At 36.4% G+C, this 27,228-nt stretch overlaps 1 protein-coding gene across 1 annotated transcript in view; it reads right to left on the bottom strand.

Moving 5' to 3' along the window:
- Positions 1–3,069: 3,069 nt before the first annotated feature.
- ZNF30 (zinc finger protein 30) overlaps positions 3,070–27,228 on the bottom strand; it is a 54,685-nt gene continuing 30,526 nt past the window's right edge. Inside the window, exon 5 of the mRNA XM_037820085.1 lies at positions 3,070–7,164. Coding sequence (XP_037676013.1) covers positions 5,462–7,164 — 1,703 coding nt within the window. The 3' untranslated portion in view covers positions 3,070–5,461. The remainder of the gene's footprint in view (positions 7,165–27,228) is intronic.

Consider the following 27,228-nt stretch of genomic DNA (forward strand, 5'->3'; position numbering starts at 1 on the left):
GGAACTAACTTGGTATTGAGTTATTGAAAAATTCTACCAGGTAGGATTTGTATCTCTTAGTTTTCAGCATGTCATATATTAGTTCATTCACAAACTGTCTCAGAGAAATATATTGACAGTGTAAATGTTTGAAAACATCTTTTTTTCTGTTTTCACTCTTTATTTGTAGTTTGGCTGGGTACAGAATTCTAGCTTAGTTAATATTAGACCTCAAAACTGGAATTTTTGCTCTATCATCTTCAGTTTTCAGTGCCTTATTGAAAAATCTGTTATGATTCTGAATTCTCTTTATATGTGATCTTTGTTTCTTTCTGAAAATTCTAATTTTCTTTTCTCATGTCACTACTTAAAAGTATTGTGATTGTATGTCTTGGTGTGGGTCTATTTTTATTCATTGTACTGGGTAATTGATGAGCCTTTTCAATTTCTAAATAAATCTCTTTCCTTTCTTAGAAGTTTGTTTTTGTAATTTATTTGGTTAAATTCTCCCTTCATTTCCTCTGCTCTCTTTTGATGACAGCTGTACTTCAGATTTTCATTTCCTGGGATATTTTCTCCAATTTTATAAGCAGTCTTTCATTTTCCTCTCCTCCAATTTCAGGGATATTTCCTCTACATTACCTATCACCTTTCAACCTCTCTTTTTTTCTGTCATAGTTTTCATATTCAATAGCTCCTTTCATTCTATTATTTTCAACAGAATCTTGTTCATATTTCATAAATGCAATGTATTGTCATATTCTCTCAAAAGATTATAAAATTTAAGTATTTTTTTCTGCTCCTGTAGTTCTTTCCTCCATGTTTCTCTTATTTTGTTTATTTTTTTCTTATCAAATATCTAGTGATCCATAGCAGGATATCTAAATTTAAAAGTAAGGCATGAAAGCAGCTGATTTGAAGTTCTGTGTGCTTGGGCAGAGATTATGGTAGAGTTGTGATTTGAGCCCCACCATTTCATTTGGGTAATATAATACCAAATGTTACTATCAGTAGGCATATTCTTTTTGTTGTACAGCTTGGCCAGAGATTTAGAGTAGGGTTGTGTCTAAGCTCTGTTATTTCATTTGGATAATACCAAATGTCACTATCAGAAGACATATCCTTTTGTGTTGGACAATTTCTGCGAAAGGAAACAAACTATCAAAATGAGTCATATAAAGTAAAAGGATGGAAAAAGGAAAATGAAGAAAATAAAAGCTCGTAATAGTTATAATGGTGTGAGTGGCCGTCATCTTAGGGGAGGGTCACAGTTAATGCTGTGACTATGTTAAGACTCACTGCTGTTGTCTCTACAGCATAAACACCACGGAATATATGCAGCGGAGTTCAAAACACATAGAGTCAAACAAGGAAAACAGGTAAGCATAGAATGAGGTTATAGATCAATCAGAACCTATTAAAGAACAGTCTCCACCATTATTCATGTTATTTTCTACGATACGTCTAACCTTCCTTGAGCAGTCACTCTCACAAGCACAATGATATTTATCAGGAGATGGATGATTCATTTTTGATAAAAGTGCAAAGGCTATTGAATGGAAAAAGGACAATCTTTTCAATAAATGTGTTGGAACAACTGGATATCCATATGCAAAAAAATATGAAATGACCTATAACATCACACCTTATACAAAAATTATTTCAAAATGGATCACAGATCTAAATATAGAAAGTAAAATTATTAAACTCTGTGAAGAAAATAGGAAAAAATCTTTGTGATGTTGGTTAGGCAAAGATTTCTTAAATATGGCACCAAAACCACTATTCATAAAGTAAACTGATAAATTGGATTTTATAAAATTAAATACCTTTGCTTTATGAAAGACTGTTAAGAGAATAGAATGGCAAATTAGACTGGGACAAATATTTGCAAATCAAATATTTAACAAAGAATTTTTATCCAGAATATATAAAGATTTTTTCAAACGTCAACTGTACAAAACCAAGCAGCCCAATAAAAGTTGGGTAAAACATTTGAACAAATGCTTCACCCAAGAAGATACATGTATGATAAGGATGCATTCGAAAGAAGGCTGAATATCATTGCCATTAGGGAAATATAAATTAAAGTCATAATGAGATACTACCACATATCTTTTAAGATAGCTAAAACAAAAACAAACACAAACACAATACCAAATGCTGGTGAGGATGTATAATAACTGGAACTCTTGTACATTGGTGATGGGAATGTAAAATAGTACAGCTACTTTGGAAAATAGTTTTATAGTTTCTAATAGGACTCAACATTTCCACTGAAAGGAATTTCCCTAAAGAAACAAAAATGTTTGTCCACACAGAGGTACACAAATAGTGCCTTCATTCATAACTGTGAAAACCTGGAAACAGCCCAAATGCCTCCCATCTGGTGAATGGTTAAACTAACTGGTTCACCCATACAATGGAATACTATTTAACAACAAAAATAAATGAATAGCTGATACAGACAATAGCAAGAATGAACCTCAAATGCATTATGCTAAGTGAAAGAAGCCAGACTCAAAAGTTCTACGTAAGTCATTGGCTGTATTTACTTGGCATTCTGGAAACAGCAAAACTACAGATCATCCGTTATCACAGGCTAGGGATAGGGGAAGGCAACTAACTACCCAGGTGCATTTTGGGGTGATAAAATAATCTATATCTTGATTGTGGTTATGGTTATACAATTATATGTCAAAAAACATAGAACTGTACACCTAAACAGTGTGAATTTTACTCAATGTAAATTATACCTCAATAACTCTAAAATAAAAGCCAAAAAATTCCTCAACATTAATGTGAAAATTCTTTCAACAAACATTAGCAAAGCAAATGCAGGAGTGTATGACAAGTATAATAAAGTCTGAGGAATAGGGGGTTGAATTAGCATTTGAAATCAATCAATGTAAATCACTATATTAAGAGAAAAACATGAAAAACCATATGATCATCTCAGAATAGAGAAGGATTTGACAATACGCAACTTACTTTAATGATAAAAACTCTCAGCAAACTAGTAGAAGGGGAGTCCCTCACCCTGATAAAGTGCATCTATGAAAAATCAAATATAACATTATAATGGTAAAGAATGTCATGTTCCACACCCCCTCAAGATTAGACAAAAGCCAAGAATGTTCACTCTCACCCCTTCTATTCAATACTGTACTGGAAATTAATGCTGTAAGAGAAGAAAATTCAGAAGTGACAGGAAGAAATAAAAATGTCTTTATTTTCACAAATGGCAGTTGTTTATGTAGAAAATCCTAAGGAAACTACAAAAAACTACTAGAACTCAAAAACAAATTTAATGAGCTTGTAGGAAAGAGAGTTAATACAAGAAAATATCATTCCTATATAATAGTAATTAATATCATTTTTTAACTGTTCCACAAGAACAATTACCATAACATCAGCAATTATGAAATACTCAGGAATAAATTTAACAAAATACATGGAAGGCTTGAACACTGAAGATTACAGAACATTGCTGGAGACATTAAAGAATTAAATAAAAGGAGAGGTAATGTTCACAGATGGGTGGACTCAATAGTGTTAAGATATGAATTATCTCCCTATTGATCGACAGATTCAATACAATCCACACTATAATCCCAGAAGCTATTTTCCCATTAGAAGTTGACAAGATGATTTAAAAATAAATATGGAAATAAAAAGGGCATAAAATAGTAAAACATTTTTTTAAATGTCCAGTAATCAATACTCTTTGGTATTGGAAGAATGATATACAGTACAATAGTATAACAACATATTCAGAAATGTGAGTATATTTATATTATCTATTTATTTTCAACAAAGCAATTAGTGGAAAACGGTAATGTTTTTCAGCAAATGGTCCTGAAACAACTAAATATGATTATTCCATCTTTTATCAGCTTTATTAACTATGTATACTGTAACAATTATTGTATAGGTTGCAGGATAAAGAGATGAACAAAACAAAATTCTGGCTTTCAGCCCCGGTTTCTGCTGAGTGGTTGTAGGCATTAATTTTCCAATTTACTTTATTTTATTTTTTAATTAAGTTTCTAATTATAGTTTTGGCTACTTACCAAAAATTCTGATACATAGGCATTTCATTATCATTCTTTCCTGAACAGACCATAATTTCAAATTTGATTTTAAACTTATACACACATGTGATTACAACTTCCTAAATGGAGATATTAAAAATATTATTCAGACTACCATTGCAAAAATAAACCTTACAATGAAAAGTTCTAGTAATGATGATCTGAACCAAGTTTTAACACAGCATTACTAACTGTGGGGAAACCTGATATTATGTGTTTACAGAAATATGCAGCATAACCTTTGACGTGTTCTCTAGAATCTTAATAAAACCTTTACAACTTCTATAATATAGAAAAAATGATGGAAGGAACAAGTTAAATGGCAGCATGAGGAAACAATAAAATACAGAATGTGAGGCAATCTATAACAAAATTTCCTTGGATGCTTCAAAAAACCAAAGTCATGAAAAGAGGAGGGGCTTTTGAGTAAAAGAGACTAATATTTAGGGGTGAAGGGTCATACCTACAACTTCCTCTCAGATGCTGTAGAAATAATTATGTACAGATATGAAAGTGGTAGAAATAAAATAAATAAGGCAAAACGTTACCAAGGATGGGTGACAATTTATTTGTTAAAAACTCCCATGTAAAAAAATTGTAAAAGAAATTTCCAAGAGGATACTCTACTTTTTGCTATCCTATTATTAATTTCCAATTTATCTAGAGTTTTGGACAAAATATGTGGATTACAGGCTCTTCTTAACATCTTTATGCACATTAAAACACTGGGCATCTTTCAAGAACTGTTTGCTGCAACTTAAGAGATGAGCTCTAAAAGAATATCCTCCCATATTCCTTTCTTTCTGCAAAGTTTTATCCTGAAAGATGTATCTAAAATTCTAAAATGGATGTATGGATATTGGGGCATTTCTAAATTAACTACACCTGTAGGGTCTTACTCAAAATTTCACTAGCAGTTACAAAAATAATAATAAAATAATTATTGAGCATAGGCTTTTACAAGTATGTAGGTTCTGTTATCTCCATTTTAAAACAATGCCTACAGGTGGTATGTATGGTGCCTAATGTCAGGTACATTGTTAGGTAGTGGAATGACATGCGTGCCAAAGCTAAAGGTTTCCCACCTTTTTCTTAATTGGTTTCAATTTTGAATATTCTGATAGCATATAAACAAGAATGACAGATGAAGACTTTCTTATGTTTTCCTGATTATGTATTCTTTAACATAAGAAAGGTGAGTATATTTTCTTTCTTTCTTTTTTTTAATAATTCAATTTTATTGAGATGTATTCACATACCATACAGGGTGAGTATATTTTCTAATGACCTACCAACATTCCTTACATTTAAAAGCTTCTTACCATATGAACTCTCTGCTGAACAATGTTTGAGCCATGCAAAAAGGATCTCCCACATAACTTAAATTATTAGGGTTTCACACCTGTATGGTTTCTCTGATGTGCTTTCAGGGCTGAACTATAGCTAAAGACCTTCCCACATTTTTTACATTTAAAGGGTTTCTCACCAGTGTGTATCCTCTGATGTTCAGTAAGGAATGAATTAAGTCTAAAGGCCTTCCCACATTCCTTACATTCAAAGGGTTTCTCACCAGTATGAATACTCTGATGTCCAATAAGCTGTCCATACACAGTAAAGGCTTTCCCACATTTGTTACATTCATAGGGTTTCTCCCCTGTATGAATTCTTTGATGTTGAATAAGGTATGAGCCAGAACTAAAGGCCTTGCCACACTCCTTACACTCATAGGGTTTCTCACCAGTATGAATTCTTCCATGTTGGACAAGATATGAGGCACGACTAAAAGTTTTCCCACATTCCTTACATTCATAGGGTTTCACATCAATATGAATTTTCTGATGTTGTGTGAGATGTACATGCACTCTAAAGGCCTTTCCACATTCTTTACATTCATAGGGTTTCTCACCTGTGTGAACCCTCTGATGAACAGTAAGTTGATGGCGACTAATAAAGGCCTTACCACACTCCTTACATTCATAGGGTTTCTCACCAGTATGAATTCTCTGATGCTGAACAAGGTATGAGCCAGTACTAAAGGCCTTCCCACATTCCTTACACTCATAGGGTTTCTCACCAGTATGAAGTCGCTCATGTTGAACAAGATATGAGGCACGACTAAAGGCTTTCCCACATTCCTTACATTCATAGGGCTTTACTCCTGCATGAATTCTCTGATGTGCACTAAGAAATGAACTAAGTCTAAAAGCCTTTCCACATTCTTTACATTCAAAGGGTTTCTCACCAGTATGAATACTCTGATGCCGAGTAAGTTGTCCATATACAGTAAAAGCTTTCCCACATTCCTTACATTCATAGGGTTTCTCGCCAGTATGAATTCTTTGATGTTTAACAAGGGGAGAGCTTGTACTAAAGGCCTTCCCACATTCTTTACATTCATAGGGTTTCTCACCGGTATGAATTCTCTGATGTTGAACAAGGTATGAGGAGGTACTAAAGGCCTTCCCACATTCCTTACATAGGAAAGGTTTTTTACCAGTATGAATATTCTGATGCCGAAGAAGTTTTCCATACACTATAAAAGCTTTCCCACATTCCTTACATTCATAGGGTTTCTCACCATTATGGATTCTTTGATGTTGAACAAGGTATGAGTTACTACAAAAAGCTTTTCCACATTCCCAACATTCATAAGGTTTCTTACCAATATGAATACTCTTATGTACAGTAAATTGATGGCTACTGCTAAAGGCCTTTCCACATTCCTTACATTTATAAGGTTTCTCACCAGTATGAATTCTCCCATGTTTAACAAAGGCTGAGCCCCTCATAAAAGCCTTCTCACAATCCTTACATTCATAGGGCTTCTCACCAACATGAAATCTCTGGTGTATAGTAAGTTGATGTCCATTACTAAAGTTCTTCCCACATTCTTTACATTTGTAGAGGTTTCCACTAGTACATATTCTCTCATGTTGAACATGCTTTGAGCCTTGACTAAAAGTCTTCCCAATTTCCTGATATTCACGTGGTTTCTCTTTGTTAAGAATTCCCTCATGTAGAGCAAAAGATGTAAATTTTTCATAAGTGGGCATTTCTTGATGGCTGATTAGCTCATCCTTCAACTGCAAATCTGAAGAACACACACAAAAAACTTTTTTTCTATATCCAAAAAAATAAGACTTCTATGGAAGTAAAGTAACAAATAGAAAATAACAATATTAGAAATAAATAGCTTAGATAATTATAAAATAATTACAAAATTCAAAAAAGGTCAAGGAGGAATGCAGAAATTAATGAGAGTTTATGTAAAATACTAAGGTTGGTGATTAGTGAAACGTGTTATTTTTGATATTTAGGTGTGGCTCAGAATTTCTGAAGAGCTTATTAAAAAAACTGATATTCATTTACAATCCTAGATCACCAGGGGAAGTTCTGTGGCATTAATATTTTTAACATTTCTATGAAAAGTTTCTGATTCAGAAGAAACTTTTGGAATCCATACTTCATTGTTTTCTCCTATGGTTTTTCTTTGTAATTAGAATAAAATCCACATATCTTTCTATGGATAACAGGGCCTCATAACAAACAGCTCCCTTTCTCCCTAATTATTTCACTCTTCCCTCTTGGTACATGGAATCTGTCACAATTTTTTCTCATCTTTTATGCAGGTGTCATCATCTCCTAAAGTCTTTTGGCAACTGTCCTTTGGAAACTGGATCTTTCTCACACTATCCATTTATGTTAAAAGGCCACTTTATCAGGGATATTTAATTGCTGACCTTGACTAAGCATGTCCATGTCCTTTATTTTTTGTTCTAACACTTCATTCCTTGCCTTCCTTCCTGTTTTCAATTATGTAATTATTCATTTTCTCTTTTGTAATGGTTTTCATTTCCCCCAAACCTCCCTGTGGCACACAGAATTTTGACCTCCATGACATTTGCACCCTCATCTTGCCCATGAATATGTTGCATCAAATGGCAAAAGGGATTTTGAAGATATAATTAAGGTTACTAATCAGTTGATTTAAGATAGGGAGATGATCCTGGGTTATCTGGGTAGGCCTAATGTAATCACAAGAGCCCTTAAAAGCAGTTTGCTACTGGCTGAGGGCAGAAGGTGAAGTCAGAGAGATTCAAAGCATGAGAAGGATAAGACTTGCTGGTTGCTGGCTTAAAGAATGAGGGAGCCAAATGTAAAATGCGAGAAAGAAAAGAATTCTGAGAATAACTAGTAGGCTTGGAAGAGGACTCCAAGTACCAGAGAACCACAGCCTTGGCTGGTACCTTGATTTACCTATGTCATGCTGGACTTCTGAGCTACGTGAAAATAAATGAGCATAATTTTAAGCTACTAAATTTCTGGTAATCCAAAAGCAACAGACAATTAATACACTCCTTAAGAGCAGACCTAATCTGTTTCTTCCAGCACTGAATAATAACCCTTTAGCATATGGTAGGAGATAATTGATTACAGAAAAAATAAATCCCTGGACAAAAGAAAGTAATTTAGGATATCATTAAAAGACAGTATTACTAGATAATTCACTGATAATCCATTCATATGGAATCCTTGAAATAGAAAAATTTCTGGAATGAGGTAGAGCTTACATTATATTTCTATTGGACAACATGGTTCTAGACTCTAACGGTGATAGCAGAGCTAATGTATATCACAAGGACATTCTAGAGGAATTTGAAGCTGATGGTACATTAAAGGAACCATAGCAACAAAACTCAAAACCAGTCAATTCATGACTATACTGACTAAAACCCTACACTAAAGGCCCTGAAGAAACGTACCCATTTACAGGCATAAATACTAATTATCTCAGTCTCTACCATCCAGCACATGAAGTATAGAATTCAGTAAAAAAATTTACAAAACATACAAAAAAGAAACCCACTGTCAAGAAAGAAAGCAGTCAACAGAATAAGACTCTGAGATGATCTAGATATTGAAGTAATCAGAGAAATTAAAATAACTATGATTAACATGTTAGAAGTGCTGGAAAATGTGCATGAATAGGTAGAGATTAAACAGAAAGATGAGAACTATAAGAAAAAATCATTAAATTTCTAGAAATAAAAAAACAATAACATGGTGTCAAATAAGAATATCTTCAATGGTCTGATCAGCAGATTTGAGAAAACTGATGGTTAGTCTTTTGTGTCAACTTGGCTAGACCACAGTACCCAGTTATTTAATAAAACACTAATCTAGGTGTTGCTGTGAAGATATTTCATAGATGTGGTTAACATTGAGAATCAGCTGACTTTAAGTAAAGGAGATTACCCTTTGTTCTAGTTAGCTAATGCTGCCAGAATGCAAAACACCAGAGATGGACTGGCTTTTATAAAAGGGGGTTTATTTGGTTACACAGTTACAGTCTTAAGGCCATAAAGTGTCCAAGGTAACACATCAGCAATCAAGTACCTTCACTGGAGGATGGCCAATGGTGTCCAGAAAACCTCTGTTAGCTGGGAAGGTGTGTGGCTGGCATCTGCTCCAAAGTTCTGGGTTCAAAATGGCTTTCTCCCAGGACGTTCCTCTCTAGGCTGCAGTTCCTCAAAAATGTCACTCTTAGTTGCTCTTGGGGTGTTTGTCCACTCTTAGCTTCTCTGGAGCAAAAGTCTGCTTTCAACAGCCATCTTCAAACTGTCTCTCATCTGCAGCTACTCTCTCAGCTTTTGTGCATTCTTCAAAGTGTCCCTCTTGGCTGTAGCAAGCCTGCTCCGTCTGTCTGAGCTTACATAGTGCTCCAGTAAACCAATCAAGGCCCATGCTGAATGGGCAGGGCCACACCTCCATGGAAATTATCCAACCAGAGTTATCACCCACAGCTGGGTGGGGCACATTTCCATGGAAACAACCTAATCCAAACGTTCCAACTTAATCCCCACAAACATGTCTGCCCCCACAAGACTGCATCAAAGAATATGGCTTTTTCTGGGGGACATAATACAAAACGGTACACCTTTGATAATGTGAGTAGGTCTCACCCTACTTGTGAACTGTGGTATATTTACCCAATCAGTTGAAAGAAATAAAAGGTTTCCCAGAGAAGAAGAAATTCTGCCTCAAGACTGCAACATAAAATCCTACTTGAGCTTCCAGCCTGCCAACTTGGCTTATGGGTTTCAGACTCAATACTGAATCATCAACTCCTGCTTAAGTTTCCTAAGTGTATCCTACAGAGTTCACACTTGCCAGCACCCACAATCACATGAGCCATCCAATCAATCAATCAATCAATCAATATCTCAATGTCCTATTGGTTATTTCTCTGGAGAACTTGATTAAAAAAACAAGGAAAGAATTTATAAACTTAAATATAAACTAATGGAAATTACCCAAAGTGAAACAAAAAGAGAGGGAAAACCATAAAAAATAAACATAATAGAGCATACAAAAGCTTTGGGAAATACCAAATATTCTAACATAGATGTAATTAGAATCCCAGAAGGAGAAGAAAGAAAGGGCAGAAGAAACATATGAGAAGAAGATAACTGAGAATTTTCTAAAAGTAATAAAAGCCATCAAACCACAGATCCATGAGCCTCAGAGAACCCACTCAGGAGAATACAAAAAGCACATGCACACACATCATATTCAAATTGCTATAAAAGGAAGATAAAGATAAACTCTTAAAGACAGTTGGAGAAAAAATACACATAAGAGCAAAGACAGGAATTACAGTAAACTTCTCATCAGAAAGTATCCAAGCCAAAAGACATTGGGATGACATCATTAAAGGGCAGAATAAAAAATACCATCAGCCAGAAAACTCTGCCTAATGGAAATAACTTTCAAAAATTAAGGAGACATTTAGCTTTAGTATGTTGCCTTTTGTTACAATTAATGGAAGCATATAAAAATGTTACTGTTAACTATAGACTACAGTTTGCATTGATTATATTTTTTTCCCAGTACCTTCCCATTTTCAACAACTTGCAAAGTTGATATTCATTTGTTCTCCCACATGTAAAAACATTTTCATATTTGTACATTTAATTAACATCACTGACAACTCTAGATTTCACTAAGTTATTCAGTCCCAGTCTTTATCTTCTATCTTTCCTTCTGGTGTCCTACATGCCCCTAGCCTTCCTCTTTCAACTTTACTCACAGTTATCTTTGTTCAGTGTACTTACAATATTGTGCCAATATCACACAATATTGTGCTATCCATTTCTAGATCCATACAATCAATCCTGTTGAACATTCTATACTCCTTCAGCATCAAATGCCCAAATCTCTATCCTCTTTTTATCTCCTGATTGCCTGTGTTCCCAGCTTTAACTCTCAAAGTTTGCTCATTAATGTTAGTTCATATTAGAGAGACTATACAGTATTTGTCCTTTTGTTTCTGGCTAATTTCATTCAGCATAACACTAAATGTCTATAAGAGGGGGATATAAGGGAGGGGTATAGGATTCTTGGCAGTGGTGGTGGTGTTGTCTGACATTTTTATTTTCTTTTTTATCTTTTTTTATTAATCTTATTTTAATTTCTTTGAATGTGTTCAAGGGCTGATTTTGGTGATGAATGCACAACAATATGATGATATTCTTAACAATTGATTGTACCCTGTGGATGATTGTATGATATGTGAATATATCTCTATAAAATTGCAGGGGAAAAAGTAAACACAGGGATATAAGTTCTGGAGAAAACATGAAGAGAGGGATGTACTTATTCACTGTTGGTGGGGAAATAGAATGGTGCAGCCCATCTGGACGGCAGTGTGGTGGTTCCACAGGAAGCTAAGTATGTGGTTGCCATAAAGTCCTGCAACCTCATTATTGGATATATACTTGGAAGAACTGAGAGCGGGGATAGGAATGGACATTTGCATACTGGTGTTTATGACAGCAGTATTAACAATTTGCAATGGATGGAGGTGGCCTAAGGGTATATCGACTGATGAACAGAATGGTGAACTGTGGTGTATGCATTCAATAGAACACTGAGTGGCTGCAAGAAGGAATGATGTTGAGAGGCATGCAACTAAGTGAATTGGCCTTGAGGAAACCATTTTGAGTGAAATAAGCCAGAAACAAAGACAAACATTATAACACCTCATGAATACGGACTAACTATAATCTGCAAACTCGGAGAATTCAATCTTAGAGCACACGCTATCAGGGGAAGGCTTATTATAAAGGTCCCTAGATTGTAAGCTCTTACAGCAGTCACATCTATTTCTGAGTTGTAACGGTTATCTCTAAACTCTAAGATGCTGAGCTCTTTGTGTATATCCTGGTCGGTCCCTGGAACTTCAAATATCTGTATGACACTTGAGACTCAGAGCTAGATTTCTGCAGCTCTGAATGTCAGTATTACCCCATACAACAACTGTTTAAAAAGCTGAAAAAGAGTTCAGACTTCAATTAGAGAAATGAATGAAGCAGATCTGTTTAGGCAAATCAGACTAAAGGGTAAGGACGATAATTGACTGTGCTTCAAAACTTCAACTTCTGTGTGACACCAAAGGAAGAGATGTTATTTCAAAATCCACTTTAAATATAAATACAGAGATAGGTAAAAAGCAAGAGGATGATGGGAAAAAATATAACATGAACATGAATAAAAAGTAATCTGGAATGGCTAATATAAGAAAGACACCGAGCATTTAGAAAAAGAAATATTGCCAGGGATAAAGAGGGGCATTGCATAATAATAAAAAGGTCTATTTACCATGAAGACATAACAATGCTAAATAATAAATGCTAAATTCTAGGCTCATCTCTGAGCTGGCCATGTGTAGATCTGATCCTAAAAAGAACAATAAAGGCTTTGAGAACAGAACTACTGGGTTGACTACTACCCAAGTCTCAGACTTGCAGGTAGGTAGTTTGAAATTGAACTAACATTGAACCAGAGCCCACAGAAGGCAGACCACAACTTTCAGCTTGAACATAAATGGGTTGACTGCTTGATAAAACAAAAATAATATCATGTTTCCTAGGATTTAAATAAGACCTTCATTATCATAATATTCAAAATGTCCATGACACAATCCAGAATACACGTACATACACATACACATCCCAGCCAACTCACTCTTTAAAAATTGGAATTATCAAGCTATAATTTATACACAGTGGAATTTGTCCTTTTTAGGAGTACATCTGAATTTTGACACATACAAAATTCAGTACACACATACATAAAAACTCAGGAAAATACCACTAACTTTGAAGGAAAAAGAAAATTAATAGGCACTAATCCTAAGATGTCTTTGTCTTAGTATGCCAGGGCTGTTATGACACATACCGCACAATGGACTGGTTTTTTTTTGTTTTTTTTTTTTGTTTTTTTTTTTTTTAATCATCATTTTATTGAGATATATTCACATACCACGCAGTCATACAAAACAAATTGTACTTTCGATTGTTTACAGTACCATTACATAGTTGTACATTCATCACCTAAATCAATCCGTGACACCTTCATTAGCACACACACAAAAATAACAAGAATAATAATTAGAGTGAAAAAGAGCAATTGAAGTAAAAAAGAACACTGGGTACCCCTGTCTGTTTGTTTCCTTCCCCTATTTTTCTACTCATCCATCCATAAACTAGACAAAGTGGAGTTTGGTCCTTATGGCTTTCCCAATCCCACTGTCACCCCTCATAAGCTACATTTTTATACAACTGTCTTCGAGATTCATGGGTTCTGGGTTGTAGTTTAATAGTTTCAGGTATCCACCACCAGCTACCCCAATTCTTTAGAACCTAAAAAAGGTTGTCTAAAGTGTGCGTAAGAGTGCCCACCAGAGTGACCTCTCGGCTCGTTTTGGAATCTCTCTGCCACTGAAGCTTATTTGATTTCCTTTCACATCCCCCTTTTGGTCAAGAAGATGTTCTCCATCCCACGATGCCGGGTCTACATTCCTCCCCGGGAGTCATATTCCACGTTGCCAGGGAGATTCACTTCCCTGGGTGTCTGATCCCACGTAGGGGGGAGGGCAGTGATTTCACCTTTCAAGTTGGCTTAGCCAGAGAGAGAGGGCCACATCTGAGCAACAAAGAGGCATTCAGGAGGAGACTCTTAGGCACAAATACAGGGAGGCCTAGCCTCTCCTTTGCAGCAACCGTCTTCCCAAGGGTAAAACTTATGGTAGAGGGCTCAACCCATCAAACCACCAGTCCCCTATGTCTGTGGTCATGTTAGCAACCATGGAGGTGGGGTAGGCGAATACCCCTGCATTCTCCACAGGCTCCTCAAGGGGGCACTACATCTTTTTTTTTTTTTTCCTTGTTTGTCTTTTTTCTTTTCTTTTCTTTTTTTTTTTTTAACTTTCCCTTCTTTTTTCAAATCAACTGTATGAAAAAAAAAGTTAAAAAGAAAACAAACATACAATAAAAGAACATTTCAAAGAGACCATAGCAAGGGAGTAAGAAAAAGACAACTAACCTAAGATAACTGCTTAACTTCCAACATGTTCCTACTTTACCCCAAGAAAGTTACATAATATAGCAACATTTCAGTGAACTTGTTCCTACTACATCCATCAGAAATTAACAGACCATAGTCATTTCTGGGCATCCCCAGAACGTTAAATAGCTTATCTGTTCTTCTTGGATTATTGTTCCCCCTTCCTTAATTGCTCTCTACTGCTAGTTCCCCTACATTCTACATTATAAACCATTTGTTTTACATTTTTCAAAGTTCACATTAGTGGTAGCATATAATATTTCTCTTTTTGTGCCTGGCTTATTTCGCTCAGCATTATGTCTTCAAGGTTCATCCATGTTGTCATATGTTTCACCAGATCGTTCCTTCTTACTGCCGCGTAGTATTCCATCGTGTGTATATACCACATTTTATTTATCCACTCATCTGTTGAAGGACATTTGGGTTGTTTCCATCTCTTGGCAATTGTGAATAGTGCTGCTATGAACACTGGCGTGCAGATATCTGTTCGTGTCACTGCTTTCCGATCTTCCGGGTATATACCGAGAAGTGCAATCGCTGGATTGAATGGTAGCTCTATATCTAGTTTTCTAAGGAACTGCCAGACTGACTTCCAGAGTGGCTGAACCATTATACAGTCCCACCAACAATGAATAAGAGTTCCAATTTCTCCACATCCCCTCCAGCATTTGTAGTTTCCTGTTTGTTTAATGGCAGCCATTCTAACCGGTGTTAGATGGTATCTCATTGTGGTCTTAATTTGCATCTCTCTAATAGCTAGTGAAGCTGAACATTTTTTCATGTGTTTCTTGGCCATTTGTATTTCCTCTTCAGAGAACTGTCTTTTCATATCTTTTGCCCATTTTATAATTGGGCTGTCTGTACTATTGTCATTGAGTTGTAGGATTTCTTTGTATATGCAAGATATCAGTCTTTTGTCAGATACATGGTTTCCAAAAATTTTTTCCCATTGAGTTGGCTGCCTCTTTACCTTTTTGAGAAATTCCTTTGAGGTGCAGAAACTTCTAAGCTTGAGGAGTTCCCATTTATCTATTTTCTCTTTTGTTGCTTGTGCTTTGGGTGTAAAGTCTAGGAAGTGGCCGCCTAATACAAGGTCTTGAAGATGTTTTCCTACATTATCTTCTAGGAGTTTTATGGTACTTTCTTTTATATTGAGATCTTTGGTCCATTTTGAGTTAATTTTTGTGTAGGGGGTGAGGTAGGGGTCCTCTTTCATTCTTTTGGATATGGATATCCAACTCTCCCAGCCCCATTTGTTGAAAAGACCATTATGGCTCAGTTCGGTGACTTTGGGGGCCTTATCAAAGATCAGTCGGCCATAGATCTGAGGGTCTATCTCTGAATTCTCAATTCGATTCCATTGATCTATATGTCTATCTTTGTGCCAGTACCATGCTGTTTTGGCAACTGTGGCTTTATAATAAGCTTCAAAGTCAGGGAGTGTAAGTCCTCCCACTTCGTTTTTCTTTTTTAGAGTGTCTTTAGCAATTCGAGGCATCTTCCCTTTCCAAATAAATTTGATAACTAGCTTTTCCAAGTCTGCAAAGTAGGTTGTTAGAATTTTGATTGGGATTGCATTGAATCTGTAGATGAGTTTGGGTAGAATTGACATCTTAATGACATTTAGCCTTCCTATCCATGAACATGGAATATTTTTCCATCTTTTAAGGTCCCCTTCTATTTCTTTTAGTAGAGTTATGTAGTTTTCTTTGTATAGGTCTTTTACATCTTTGGTTAAGTTTATTCCTAGGTACTTGATTTTTTTAGTTGCTATTGAAAATGGTATCTTTTTCTTGAGTGTCTCTTCAGTTTGTTCATTTCTAGCATATAGAAACATTACTGACTTATGTGCATTAATCTTGTATCCCGCTACTTTGCTAAATTTGTTTATTAGCTCTAGTAGGTGTATCGTTGATTTCTCAGGGTTTTCTAGATATAGATCATATCATCTGCAAACAATGACAGTTTTACTTCTTCTTTTCCAATTTGGATGCCTTTTATTTCTTTGTCTTGCCGGATTGCCCTGGCTAGCACTTCCAGCACAATGTTGAATAACAGTGGTGACAGCGGGCATCCTTGTCTTGTTCCTGATCTTAGAGGGAAGGCTTTCAGTCTCTCACCATTGAGTACTATGCTGGCTGTGGGTTTTTCATATATGCTCTTTATCATGTTGAGGAAGTTTCCTTCAATTCCTACCTTTTGAAGTGTTTTTATCAAAAAGGGATGTTGGATTTTGTCAAATGCTTTTTCAGCATCTATTGAGATGATCAATTGATTTTTCCCTTTCGAGTTTTTAATGTGTTGTAATACATTGATTGTTTTTCTTATGTTGAACCATCCTTGCATGCCTGGAATGAACCCCACTTGGTCATGGTGTATGATTTTTTTAATGTGTCTTTGGATTCGATTTGCAAGTATTTTGTTGAGGATTTTTGCATCTATATTCATTAGGGAGATTGGCCGGTAGTTTTCCTTTTTTATAGCATCTTTGCCTGGTTTTGGTATTAGATTGATGTTAGCTTCATAAAATGAGTTAGGTAGTGTTCCATTTTCTTCAATGTTTTGAAAGAGTTTGAGTAAGATTGGTGTCAGTTCTTTCTGGAAAGTTTGGTAGAATTCCCCTGTGAAGCCATCTGGCCCTGGGCATTTATTTGTGGGAAGCTTTTTGATGACTGATTGGATCTCTTTGCTTGTGATGGGTTGGTTGAGGTCTTCTATTTCTTCTCTGGTCAGTCTAGGTTGTTCATATGTTTCCAGGAAATTGTCCATTTCTTCTACATTATCCAGTTTGTTGCCATACAGTTGTTCATAATATCCTCTTATAATTTTTTTAATTTCTTCAGGATCTGCAGTTATGTCACCTTTTTCATTCATTATTTTGTTTATATGGGTCTTCTCTCTTTTTGATTTTGTCAGTCCAGCTAGGGGCTTGTCAATCTTGTTGATCTTCTCAAAGAACCAACTTTTGGTGATATTTATCCTTTCTATTGTTTTTTTGTTCTCTATGTCATTTATTTCTGCTTTAATCCTTGTTATTTCTTTTCTTGTACTTGGTTTAGGATTGGTTTGCTGTTCATTTTCTAGCTTCTTCAGTTGATCCATTAGTTCTTTGATTTTGGCTCTTTCTTCCTTTTTAATATATGCGTTTAGTGCTATAAATTTCCCCCTTAGCACTGCTTTTGCTGCATCCCATAGGTTTTGGTATGTTGTGTTCTCATTTTCATTCGTCTCTATATATTTAGCAATTTCTCTTGCTATTTCTTCTTTAACCCACTGATTGTTTAGGAGTGTGTTGTTTAACCTCCAGGTATTTGTGAATTTTCTAAGTCTCTGATGGTTATTGACTTCTAAATGTATTCCATTGTGGTCAGAGAATGTGCTTTGAATAATTTCAATCTTTTTAAATTTATTGAGGCTTGTTTTATGTCCCAGCATATGATCTATTCTGGAGAAAGTTCCGTGAGCACTAGAAAAGTATGTGTATCCTGGTGATTTGGGATGTAATGTCCTGTAGATGTCTGTTAAATCTAATTCATTTATCAGATTGTTTAGGTTTTCAATTTCCTTATTGGTCTTCTGTCTGGTTGATCTATCTATAGGAGAGAGTGATGTGTTGAAGTCTCCCACAATTATTGTGGAAACATCAATTGCTTCCTTTAGTTTTGCCAATGTTTCTCTCATGTATTTTGTGGCACCTTGATTGGGTGCATAGACATTTACGATTGTTATTTCTTCTTGCTGAATTGCCCCTTTTATTAGTATGTAGTGGCCTTCTTTGTCTCTCAAAACATCCCTGCATTTGAAGTCTATTTTATCTGAGATTAAAATTGCTACACCTGCTTTCTTTTGGCTGTAGCTTGCATGAAATATTTTTTTCCATCCTTTCACTTTCAGTTTCTTTGTGTCCCTGTGTCTAAGATGAGTCTCTTGTATGCAACATATTGATGGTTCATTTTTTTTGATCCATTCTGCGAATCTATATCTTTTAATTGGGGAGTTTAATCCATTTACATTCAACGTTAAAACCGTGAAGGCATTTCTTGAATCGGCCATCTTATCCTTTGGATTATGTTTGCCATATTTTTCCCTCTCTCTATTAATATCCTTTATTGTACCCATACCGAATCTCTTTAGTACTGAACCTTTCTCCAAGTCTCTCTGTCCTGTCTTTGTTTCTCTGTCTGTAGGGCTCCCTTTAGTATCTCCAGTAGGGCAGGTCTCTTGTTAGCAAATTCTCTCAGCATTTCTTTGTCTGTGAAAAATTTAAGCCTCCCTCAAATTTGAAGGAGAGCTTTGCTGGATAAAGTATTCTTGGCTGGAAATTCCTCTCACTCAGAATTTTAAATATATCGTGCCACTGCCTTCTCGCCCCCATGGTGGCTGCTGAGTAGTCACTACTTAGTCTTATGCTGTTTCCTTTGTATGTGGTGAATTGCTTTTCTCTTGCTGCTTTCAGAACTTGCTCCTTCTCTTCTATGTTTGACAGTGTGATCAGTATATGTCTCGGAGTGGGTTTTTTTGGATTTATTCTATTTGGAGTTCGCTGAGCATTTATGATTTGTGTATTTATGTTGTTTAGAAGATTTGGGAAGTTTTCCCCAACAATTTCTTTGAATACTCTTCCTAGACCTTTACCCTTTTCTTCCCCTTCTGGGACACCAATGAGTCTTATATTCGGACGTTTCATATTATCTATCATATCCCTGAGGTCCATTTCGAGTTTTTCAATTTTTTTCCCCATTCTTTCTTTTATGCTTTCATTTTCCATTCTGTCATCTTCCAGGTCACTGATTCGTTGTTCAACTTCCTCTAGTCTTGTACTATGAGTGTCCAGAATCTTTTTAATTTGGTCAACAGTTTCTTTAATTTCCATAAGATCATCCATTTTTTTATTTAGTCTTGCAATGTCTTCTTTATGCTCTTCTAGGGTCTTCTTGATTTCCTTCATATCCCGTACTATGGTCTCATTGTTCATCTTTAGTTCTTTGAGTAGCTGCTCTAGGTGTGTCTCTTCTGGTCTTTTGATTTGGGTGCTTGGGCTTGGGTTATCCATATCGTCTGGTTTTTTCATATGCTTTATAATTTTCTGTTGTTTTTGGCCTCGTGGCATTTGCTGAACTTGATAGGGTTCTTTTAGGGTTTGTAGACCAGTTGAAGTCCTTATCTCTAATTTATCAGATCTACAGCTTCGTGGAGTACACTTTCTCTAACTAACCAGCAGGTGGCGTCCACGAGCCACCTGTTCTCCACAAGCCAGATCTCCCCTGCTTAGCCTTTTTGGTGAGTGGGGGAGTGAGTCTTGTGGGGCCCAATTGGTGTACCAAGCTTGCGTGTGTAGTTGGTGTTGCCTGCCCTGTATGTGGGGCGTGTTTCTGGGCAGTCGGGGAGGGGGGGTGGCCCTAACAATCAAATCTCCCTGATGATCCTAGAGTTTTAAAGCTACTGCAATAGTCTAATCCTTCAGTTCAGTCCTGCCACAGTTTGTCTCTGCCACTGACCCACAAGTCTTTGGTATTGGCGTATGGCTCCTGAGACTTGCAAGTGGGCCTCTCTTCCAGGCTGTGCACCCCGGGTCCTCTGTTGAGGGATGACTGTGCTATGTCGCAGGTGAGTGCCGTCCCCCCAGGGCAGTTCTGGGCTGCTGGGCTGTGTTGGGAGGCTCCCAGTCTGCTCAAATGATGGCTGAATGGGGCTCTGTTAATTCACACTGCTCCCCCTTCCCAGCTCTGGGACATTCAGCTGAGGTTGCAGGGAAGGCTAATATCCACGCCCAGTTTTGTGGTGTGTGCCTGTTATTTGAAGCACTTCCGTCACACTGGGTTGTCTGGGGCAGCTCTGGGCTATGGGGCTGGCGATGGGCAGGAGTGTTTCCTGTCCACCAGGATGGTGGCTGTGAGCGGACACCCCCCTTTTCTTGGGAAGTTGTGTTATTTAGTGAATTTTCTCAGCCACTGGATTATTGCCTTTTGTCTCAGAGCTCTCTTAGTTCTGCTCTTGACTTGACGTGCCCAATTTTCAATTCTTTGAAGCTTTCTGTATTGAGCTTCTTAGAGTAATTGTTTTAGAAAAAGCAAAAAGGATTTAAAAAAAAAAAAAAAAAAAAAACGGCCCTCCTCAGAGATCTAATGGGTTATTGAAATGCTAATAGACAAAGCAACCAGGGCCATTAAGGAAAGGTGCACAGGGCAGAGAGATCAGCCTTGCTTCGGGATTTGCATATGCGCCTCAAGGCCTGATCTCCGCCCTTCCCCTTTCTGTGTTCACCAGAACTCCAAAAATCCTCTGCTTTTATTTTGGAGTTTTTCGTGTTGTTTTTTTTCTATGCCTGTCTCCTCTCTGCTGGGCTGGCTGCTCTCAGAGTCTCTGGTGTCTGGTCTCAGTCTATCTATGGTTGGAGTTTGAATCAGTAGAATGAGTTTCCGATAAGAGCAGCCACTGCAATTCTCCCTTCTCCTTCCTGGAGCTGACAGCCCCTCCTCCCCCGGGACTGAGCCTGGCAGGGAGGGGCGCGGGTCCCCTGGCCGCAAAAACTTACAGATTTCGCTGATCTCAGCAGTTCCACGTTTTCATGAGTGTTGTATGAAGTATGCCCAAAGACAGATTGCTCTGTGGTGTCCAGTCCACGCAGTTCCTGGCTTTTTACCTACTTTCCTGGAGGAGTAACTAAAACATACAGCTCACCAGTCTGCCATCTTGCCCCGCCTCCTGGACTGGTTTTAACAACAGGAATTTCTCATGGTTTTGAAGTCTAGAAGTCCAACATGAAAGTACTGGCAGAGCTTGCCTTCACCTGGCAATCCCTTATCACATGATTTCTCTCTCTTTATGCCTGCTCCTCTGATCTCCACTAGTTTCTGGCTTCTACTTTTGTTTCCAATTTCCTTTGCTTATAAGGGATTCAGCCATATTGGATTAAGGCCTACCCTCATTCAGTTTGGCTACACTTTAATAATAGCATCTTCAAGTTTTACAAGTGGGTTCACACCCAAAGGAATGTGGATTAGGACTTGAACATATCTTTTATGGAGCACATGATTCAATCTCCAATATTCCCTCTCCTAGGTATTTACCTAAAAAATGAAAATGTATGTCCACACAAAGGCACAAATAGTGCCTTTATTTATAATTGCCAAATTTGGAAAAAACCCAGGTATCTATCTGGTGAATAAACTAATTATGGTCTATCCATATAAGGGAATACTACTCAATAATAAAAACAAATGAAACCAATATATACAATAATATGATGGATCCCATATACATTATGTTAAGTAAAAGCCAGACTTAAAAGGCTTTGTTTTGTACAATTTATACGTCATTCTATAACAGGCAACGCTGTAGGGGTAAAAACCAGATCAGTTGATGCCAGTGGCTGGATATTTGGGGAGAGGTTGACTACAAAGGGACATGAGAGAAGTTTTTGAGATGATGGAAGTATTCTATATATTTATTGGGCTGATGGTTACATGACTTTATGCATTTGTCAAAATTCAGATGTACTCCTAAAAAGGACAAATTCCACTGTATGTAAATTATAGCTTGATAATTCTGATTTTTAAAATGTTACATGGCTGGGACTTTGTAGAAAAAGTCAATTTTATGAAAGACATACAAGGTAGGAGAACTATTGCATACTAAAGGATATTAGAGACACGAAAACTAAATCTGTAATGCTCCTTGATTAGACACTGATTTTAAAAAAACCTAAAAATAATTGCTGGAACAACTTGGGAATTTTGTATATAGGCAGTATATTTGATAATATTCATGTGTTGATGTGCAACTTCTTGGGTGATGGGGCAAAGGGTAACAATTTCCCCTGCTGCATGAAAATCTGAATTTAGGTCAACTCTTTTGCTGTGTTTCCCAGGACTGTGACAAAATAGTGTGAGTGTATTATCTTACTAATCAATATTTTTAATGATACAAATGACCACTGATGTATAACAAGTTTTATATGGATGGAAAGAAAACATAAACCCTGGATGGGAACTCCAAATTCTGAGCTTTCCTAAATGTACTATCTCTTTTAAGCCACAGATCTCTTGTGGTGACTCTGGAAGCAATAACTGGATTTGGTATCAAGAGGTATTAAATTCTGTGTAACATGAGACAGGAAAACTCCCAAACTTGACGTGTACTTTGTATCCCTGCACCTTACCTTTTTTTCTTTTCAATTTTCTTGTGGTAACATATTTACAACTCAAAATTTCTCATTTTAATCACTTTCAATTGTACAATTCAGTGATATTACATTCACAATATCATGAGACTGACACCACTAGCCATTTTCAAAACTTCATTCCCTCATACAGAAACTCTGTACTCACTAAGCAATAGCTCCCCATTCCCCCCCCCCCTTATGCCCATGGTAACTGTAATCTGTTGTCTGTCCCTATGTGTTTGCTTGTTCTAGGTATTTCATAAAAGTGAAGTCATATAATATTTGTCTTCATTATTTCACCCAATATGATTTCAAGGTTCATTCAAGTTGTAGCATGTATCAGGACACCATTCCTTTTTATGGCTGAAGAATATTCCATCATATGTATATACCAAGTTTATCCATTCATCTGTTGATGGACACTTGGGTTGCTTCTATCTTTTGTGAACAATGCTGCTGTGAACCCTGGTGACCAGCAACCATTTGAGTTCCTGTTTTCAACTCTTTGGGGGTATATACCTAGACTGGGTCATATGGTAATTGTATGTTTAACTTATTGAGGAAATGCCAAACTATTTTCCACAGAAGCTGCACCATTTTAGATCCCCATCAACAATGCATGAGGGTTATTTCTCTGCAACTTCACCAACACTTAGTTTTCCATTTTTTAAAGTAGGAGATCATCTTCAGGACCTTGTATTTGGCATGTATAGTAATAAACCTGATTTTTGTGCACTGATACATCCTGCCACTTTGCTGAATTCATGTATTAGCACTAGTAACCTTCCTATGGATTTTTGGGATTTTCTGTATACAGGGTAATGTTATCTGCAAATAGAGACAGTTTTATTTCTTCCTGTCCAAGTTAGATGCCTTATATTTCTTTCTTTTCTCTTTTTTTTTCCTAAATGGTCTGGCTAGACCTTCCAGTACAATCCTGAATAGCCGAAGTAAAAGCAGGCATCCTTGTCTTGTTCCTGATCTTAGGGGGGATACTTTCAGTCTTTCATCATTGAGTATGATGTTAACAGTGAGTTTTACATCTATGCCCTTTAACAGGTTGAGGAACTTTCATTCTCCTCCTAGATTTCTGAGTGTTTTTATCACAAAAGTTTGCTGGGTTTTGTCAAATGCATTTTCTGCACCAACTGAGAGGATCATGTGATTTATTTCCATAAATAAAAATTTTCACATTCTATTAACATGATGTGTTTCACTGATTGATTTTCTTATGGTGAAATAGCCTTACGTTTCTGGGATAAATCCCAGTTGGTCCTGGGTATAATCCTTCCTATGTGCTATTGGATTGGATTTTTTGTGCTGGTATTTTTTTGAGGATTTTGACATTTATATTCATAAGGGATACTGATCTGTAATTCTCTTTCTTTGTGATGTCTTCATTTGCTTTTGGGATTAGGGTAAGGCTGGTCTCATGGAATGAGTTAGAGAGTGTTCCTCCTCAATTTTTTGGAGGAGTTTAAGAAGGATTGGTGTTAATTCTTGGAATGTTTGATAAAATTCAACAGTGAAGCTATCTAATCTTAGACTTTTCTTTGTTGGGAGGTTTTTGATTACTGATTTACTTGTTATTGGTCATTTCAAATTTTCTATTTTTTCTTGAATCAAGTTTAGGAAATTTGTGTTTCTAGGAATTTGTTCTTTTAGATTACCCCATTTTGGGTGCACAATTGCTTATAGAATACTATTTTAATCTTTTTTATTTCTGTAAGTAATGTTTCTACTTTTATTTCTGATCTTAGTTATTTGCATCCCCTCTTTTTCACAGTCTAGCTCTAGTTTGTTGATTTTATTGATCTTTTAACAGAAGCAACTTTTGGCTTCATTGATTCTCTCTATTGTGTTTTATTATTTATTTTATTTATCTCCACTCTTGTCTTTCTAGTTTCTACAGGTGAAGGACTGATTTGAGATCTGTCTTCTTTCATAATGTAAGCAGTTACAGCTATATTTTTCCCTTGAGCAATACCTTTGCTGCATCCCATAAGTTCTGGTATGTTGTGTTTTTTGTCTTCATACAACTGTACGAGCTTTCTGACTTACCATTATGATTTGTCTTTTTGATCCGTTAGTTGTTTGACTGTTGCTTAATTTCTACATATTTGTGAAATTTCTGGTTTTCCAGAAATCTTCCCCTTTATGTTGTCCTTGTCACAAATTACCTCTTTGTTCATTGTATACCCAAAAGCACATATTTATAATTAACTTCTATGAATTTGTGTTTTAGATACTTTAAGAAGGAAAAAGTGAAGTTATAATCCAAAAATACAATACTACTACCATTTATATTTGCCCTTAACTGGAGATCTTTATTATCTCCTTATATACCTTTGAGCTATTACCTAGTGTCATTTTCTTTTAACCTGAAGAATTCCCTTTTGCATTTTTTATAGAGCAGATCTGATGAAGATGAACTCCTTCAGCTTTTGTTTACCTGGGAATGTCTTAATCTGTTCCTTATTTTTGAAGGGTAGTTTTGCCAGATAGAGAGTTCTTGGTTGACAATTTTTTTTTCAACACTTTAAGAATGCCATCCAACTATCTTCTCACCGCCATGGTTGCCGATAAGAAATTGGCACTCAATCTTACTGATGCTTCCTTGTACAAGACATGTTGCTTCATTCTTGTTGCTTTCAGTATTCTTTGTCTTTGGCATTTACTAGTTTGACTGTAATGTGTTCTGTTACAGATCTCTGCGTTTATCCTATTTGGATTTGATTGAGCTTCCTAGATGCTCATAGTCATGTCTTTGTTAAATTTGGGAAGTTTTCAGCCATTATTTCTTCAAATATCCTTCATCCTCTTTCTCTCTTCTCCTCCTGGGAATCCCATCATACATATATTGGTATGTTCAATGGTGTACCACAGGTCTTCTTTGCTTTGTTCAAACAATAAGAAGGAAAAAAATAGCAAATCCTGGGTAAAAGAGAGAATGTGATTTCCAGAGTCAACATGTTAAAATACTCAAATGTCCACATTCAGCAACAAATTACTTTTTTATTACTTACTGTTCTCCAGCCTGGATAATCTCAATGGTCCTATTCTGCTCGCTCCAAGCTGCTGTTTCACCCTTCTAGGGAATTTTTAATTTCGGTTTCTGGACTTTTCACTCACTATTTCTGTTTGGTTCCTTAATTTGTATCCCTTTATTGAAATTCTCATTTTGTTCATATATTGTTTTCCTGATTTTGTTTAGTTCTTTATCTGTGTTTTCCTTTAGCTCTCTGAGCATATCTAAGACATTTTTTAACAAGTCTTTGTTTAGTATATCCAATGTCTGGTCTTTCTCATTGATGGTTTCTATCACTTTTTCCTTCGAATGGGCCATCTCTTCTTGACTCTTTGCATGTGTCTTGTAATTTGTTGTTGAAATCTGGACATTTAAGTATTTTAACATGTTAACTCTGGAAATCACATTCCCTCCTTTACCCAGGATTTGCTATTTTTTTCCTTCTTATTGTTTGAAGTTACCGTAGTCTATTTGTTTTGTGATTTTTCTCAATGATTAATGCAAAAATTGTATCCTTTGACATATAATTACTGAAGTCTCTGTTTCTTAAGCTTTTATTCAGCTAGTGTTATCACAGAGATTACTTTGAAAACAAGGAACTAACAAATAAACTAAAGGAAACACCTTTCCCATTCTTTGTAGATTGAATCTATGCTGGTGTTTTCCTTCAGCACTTAGCCAGTATCCCAGGTGGTCTAAAGAAGAACTGAAGGGAAAGAATAGGTCCTTGTCAATCTTTTCTGAGCATTTGTCCTGTCATGGGCACATATGTGTGGCCTTATCAATTATCTCATGTACACAGATATTCAGTAGTTGCCCAAGTTCTCTTAGGAAAATTATAGCCTTTCCTCCCAGGTCCTAGCATATATTTTAACTTGTAGTTCTTTGCCCCAGGTAGGTGAAATTTAATTTCTTTCTTAAGGTGTTTTAGTGGCATTGCCAGCCACTTCCATGTCTAGAACAAGTTCTGGGATCAGTAAAACAAAGGTGAGTGTCCTAGATCAGTCCTTCAGGCTGCCACTCTAAGGACCACTACAGACATACATGTACCCCAATACGTACATAAGTGTTACCTTGCTATTTCTGGAATCTGAGACCAGAGCCCTCATAAGAGCATGGGCTAAGTACCACACCAAGCTCTGGATGGGATAAGGGAAGAGCCAGTAAATGTGACATGAAGTTTTCCGGTTTTTGAAGAAAACTGAATCTCCTTGGTTTAGTGCCTGTCCAATTATTGCAACTCTTTATTTCTAGAGCTCTGAGAAATTTGGTTCTGCCTGTTTCTACTGCTTTCTCAATGTTGCTGCAGGGTCATGGGAATTTCTCACTCCACCATCTCACTAATGTCACTCTGCATTAACTTTTGGATGCTATGTGTGTTGTCCTGTGCATGAACCACTGCAAAGTTTCCCACTGAGAGACACATTTGATACTACCCTTCTGGCAAGCTGGGGTTCCTCTTGTATTATGTTCTAAACAAACTGGGGCCAAGAGTAGCTATGGTAGATTGAGTTACATACCCCAGAAAAAAAACATGTTCTTCATCTTAATCCCAT

This window comes from Choloepus didactylus, chromosome 27, assembly GCF_015220235.1.
Source record: "Choloepus didactylus isolate mChoDid1 chromosome 27, mChoDid1.pri, whole genome shotgun sequence".
NCBI classification, from domain to species: Eukaryota; Metazoa; Chordata; class Mammalia; order Pilosa; family Megalonychidae; genus Choloepus; species Choloepus didactylus.